This window comes from Dipodomys ordii, unplaced genomic scaffold, assembly GCF_000151885.1.
Source record: "Dipodomys ordii isolate 6190 unplaced genomic scaffold, Dord_2.0 Scaffold159, whole genome shotgun sequence".
In the NCBI taxonomy this organism is placed as follows: domain Eukaryota; kingdom Metazoa; phylum Chordata; class Mammalia; order Rodentia; family Heteromyidae; genus Dipodomys; species Dipodomys ordii.
This window is the reverse complement of record NW_012267375.1, coordinates 1,305,067-1,309,155: the sequence shown is the minus strand read 5'-3', so window position 1 is coordinate 1,309,155 and position 4,089 is coordinate 1,305,067. Positions and strand designations below refer to the sequence as shown.

Below are 4,089 nucleotides of genomic sequence, written 5' to 3'. Positions count from 1 at the left end.
TGGTCTGTCATGGGGCTTGAACTCAGGGCCTGAGCACTGTCCTTGAGCATTTTAGCCCAAGGTTAGTGCTCTACCACTTTGAGCCATAGCACCACTTCCAGTTTTCTGGCTTTTTTTTTTTTTTTTGCTTTTTGCTTAGTGGTGCTGAGGAATTGAACCCAGGGCCTCATGCATGCAAGGCAAGCGCTCTACCACTGAGCCACCTTCCCAGCCCAACAACTTCCAGTTTTCTGGTGGTTAATTGGAGATAAGAGTCTGAGGAACTTTCCTGCCTGGGCTGGCTCTGAACTATGATCCTCAGGTCTCAGTCTCCTGAATAGCTAGGATCATAGATGTGAGCTTACTTTTAATTTTTGTTACTTTTTTTCTTATAAAATTGTTTTGTTTGGGGCTGGGAAGGTGGCTCAGTGGTAGAGTGCTTGCCTCGCATGCATGAGGCCCTGGGTTCAATTCCTCAGCACCATATAAGCAGAAAAAGCCAGAAATGGTGTTGTGTCTCAAGTGGCAGAGTGCGAGCCTTAAGTTGAAAAGCAGAGAGACAGTGCCCAGGCCCAGAGTTCAAGCCCCATGGCTGACAAAAACAAAAAAAACTTTTTATTTTTTGTTGGATTTGGAAAAGTAAAAAAAAATGGATTTTTTGTACGTTTTTTATTATAAAATTCTATATAGAGGGGTTACAGTTACGTGAGCAAGGTAATGAGTACATTTCCTATTGAGCATTGTTGCCTTCTCCTTTGTTTTCCCCCTTCCATCCCATCCCTTCCCTCCCACCTCCACAACTACCCCCGCCCCCCATTTTGTTTTAGATCTCATTATGTAGCCCCAGTTGGCTTTGAATTTGAGATCTCCTGCCTCAACTTCCAAAGTGCCAGAATTACAGGCATGGGCTACCATGCACAGCTTTTAAAGATATTAATTTCAAGAATTATGAGTAAATTTTCACTAAGTGCCTTAAAGGGTAAGTTTTTCATTTACTAACTTCCTCTTCAGGGTGGCCCTGGTCTTTATACCCTTGGAAGCTTGCAGGTCAGAGCCCAACAAGTCAGAATTGCCACACTCCCCATGTGCCTTCCTCACTACGGGACCCAGTGTACAGGTGAGCCTGGAGACCAAGGAGCGGGCTAAAATGTTCACATTGACAGACACGCCTCCAAGGGTATTAATAAGGTCTCTATAGGAGGTAACAATACCCTTCTCAAGATCATTGGACAGCCTGTGGGCTCCAGCAGTCCCCAGACCCAATCAGAGACTGCGTGCAGCCTGCTCCTTTAGCCTGAGAGGCGACCCATCTGGTGCACAGCTCTAGCATCCAGTTGAACCCCATGTAAGTTCTTCATGGGCAACGGGACATGACATGATGTCTGGGGTCACAGGTCAACTGTCCCAGGCCATGATGAAGTTATGTCTAGTGGTTTGCCTATGGGGAGCACTCAAGGCTGTAGTGAGGGATGCAGACTCTGTGGAAGGATAACTTTGCCCTGGTTGCCTAGCCAGGCTCTTTGCCTGCTCCTGCTCTTACTTTTATGGCAAGGAGACCCACCAATCCAAGGACTGTGTTTGAGGGTCCTTGAAGCTCACCCAGGTGAACTACAGAAAGCCTCCTGAACAGGCCAGGCACTGGAAGCTCACACCTGTACTCCTAGCTACTCCAGAGGCTGAGATCTGAGGATTGAAATTTGAAGCCAGCCCAGGCAGGAATGTCTCTGAGATTCTTATCTCCAATTAACCACTAAAAAGCTGGAAGCAGAGTTGTGGCTCAAGTGGTAGAGTGATAGCAAAAAACTCAGCAACAGCAATCAAGTCCTGAAGCTCCAGGATCAGCATGTGCACGCAGGCAGGCATGCGCACACACACAATCCCCTAGACAATGCCATGGATGTGGCTAGATCCTTGAGTCTCTCTTTTTTTTTTTTGCTGGTCGTGGGGCCTGAACACTGGGCCTGGGCGCTGTACCTCAGCTCTTCAGCTCAAGGCTAGTGCTCTACCACTTGAGCCACAGCACCACTTTCAGCTTTTTCTGTTTATGTGGTGCTGAGGAATCAGGGCCTTATGCATGCAAGGCAAACACTCTACCACTGAGCCACCTTCCTAGCCCTGTTGAGTCTCTTATTGATTGCCTGTTAACTGCCCTTCACTCATGGTTGGCCCTAGATCTGATATCAGCTCATACCATTCAGTATCATTTCTACTCTTTTAAGGAACCTTGAAGTTTCTTAACATCTCAAAGGGGAGGGCAAATGGAGACAGCCCCTATATGTCTATTTTTGTTTAACTTGATATCTAAAAGTAGGGGGACAAGTTTGTTTTTGTTTTTCTCCCTTGTCCTGCTTCACATGATGGGGACCTCGGAGGAAATGGGGACCCAGTTCCCGCCTTACCTGCCCACCAAGTCTGGATGTAAGCTTTGGGCTTATTTCAACTTTCAGAAAACAGGAAATACAGACCTAGTGAGTTTTTCTTTTTTGTTTAGTGAGATTTTTCTGGCAAGTTGCTCAGCACTTTAGGGAACAGGTGCTTTGTGGACTGGTGGTGGAGCTCCTCGGCCCCCACTGCCCTAGGGTCCTGTCCACAGGGTACCACAGGGGAGCTGAGGGAAGAGTGGCTCTGCAACTTCCATAATGACCACACAGTTCAAGCAGGAGTGCTGCTAGCCTGGACACTCCTCTCGTAGGGTTCAAGTCACAGAGCTCCTGGGGGTTAGGTGGCTAGGCATTCAAGCAGCACAGCGGTTTTTGTGAGCCCTCTCACTTCTAAGGGCTTAGAGTGCTTTTGTTTACAAGCATGATGGCAGTTTTCTGAATGCAGCGTGGGCTGGCTGGCGCCTCTGTAGTCCTGTGGACACTACCACCACTAGCAGAGCTTCCCTTGTGGAGGGCTAGTCAGGGCCCGATCCTGGCCCCATTGGCCCTTGTCTGTCCTGGAGTTCCATGGCATCAGTAGAGGCACCTGCTCAGGGGCTGGAGCCTGGCCCCCGTGTGTCGGCTTAGCTCCTCCAGCACCTGTTTTTCTTGGAGGTACATCTGGAACACAGGAGAGCACTCACTGGTCAGGCCTCCAGGTGCTCTCTGCACTCTGGAAGGCCTTCCCCAAAGCCACCTCCAGAAGGGGGGCTGGTCGGGTTCAGGCCTAAGGGAGGTACCAGAGGCTGGGCACCTTTTCTAGCACCTGCGTCACGGGCAGGCAGCGGGTTGGCACTGGGATGGGTACCGAGGACTGGGGGAAGAGGGAACGCAGGAGGGCCTGGGCGGACTGAGATACCAGGAGGGCCTTCTTTATTATTTATTGAAACAAGAAAACCACCTCTTAAAAATTTTGGGAGGGCTGGGAAGGTGTCACAGTGGTAGAGTGCTTGCCTTGCATGCATGAGGCCCTGGGTTCGATTACTCAGCACCACATAAGCAAAAAGAAAAAAGCTGGAAGTGGCGCTGTGGCTTAAGTGATAGAGTGCTAACCTTGAGTTAAAGAGCTGAGGGACAGTGCCCAGGCCCAGAGTTCAGGCCCCACGACCAGACTCCCCCCTCAAAAAAAAGAAATTTTGGGACCTTTTCAGGTTTAAGACATGTAGCATAATGGTATGTAATGTCTATTATTTTCTTTTTCTTTTTTTTTGTCGGTCATGGGGCTTGAACTCTGGGCTTGGGCACTGTCCTTGCGCTCTTCAGCTTAAGGAGAACACTCTACCGCTTGAGCCACAGCGCCACTTCCGGTTTTCTAGTGGTTTTTATTAGAGTCTTACAGACTTTCCTGCCCGGCTGGCTTTGAACCTCGGTCCTCAGATTTCAACCTCCTGAGTAGCTAGGATTACAGGTGTGAGCCACCAGTGCCCGACTCTAATAATTTTCTTTCTTACTTTCTTTTTTTTTTTGTCTGTCGGTCGTGGGGCTTGAACTCTGGGCCTGGGCACTGTCCCTTAGCTCTTCAGCTCAAGGCGAGCGCTCTACCACTTGAGCTATAGCGCCACTTTCGGTTTTCTGGTGGTTTATTGGAGGTAGGAGTCTCATGGTCTTTCCTGCCCGGGCTGGCTTTGAACCGTGATCCTCAGATCTCAGCCTCCTGAGTAGCTAGGATTACAGGCGTGAGCCACCAGCG

The 4,089-nt window shown here is 49.4% G+C and overlaps 1 protein-coding gene across 1 annotated transcript in view; it reads right to left on the bottom strand.

Moving 5' to 3' along the window:
- Nucleotides 1-2,027: 2,027 nt before the first annotated feature.
- The window catches only part of Ybey (ybeY metallopeptidase (putative)), a 26,020-nt gene continuing 23,958 nt past the window's right edge, over nt 2,028-4,089 (bottom strand). The window contains exon 4 of the mRNA XM_013032932.1: nt 2,028-3,020. Within this exon, the coding sequence (XP_012888386.1) occupies nt 2,934-3,020 (87 nt within the window). The 3' untranslated portion in view covers nt 2,028-2,933. The remainder of the gene's footprint in view (nt 3,021-4,089) is intronic.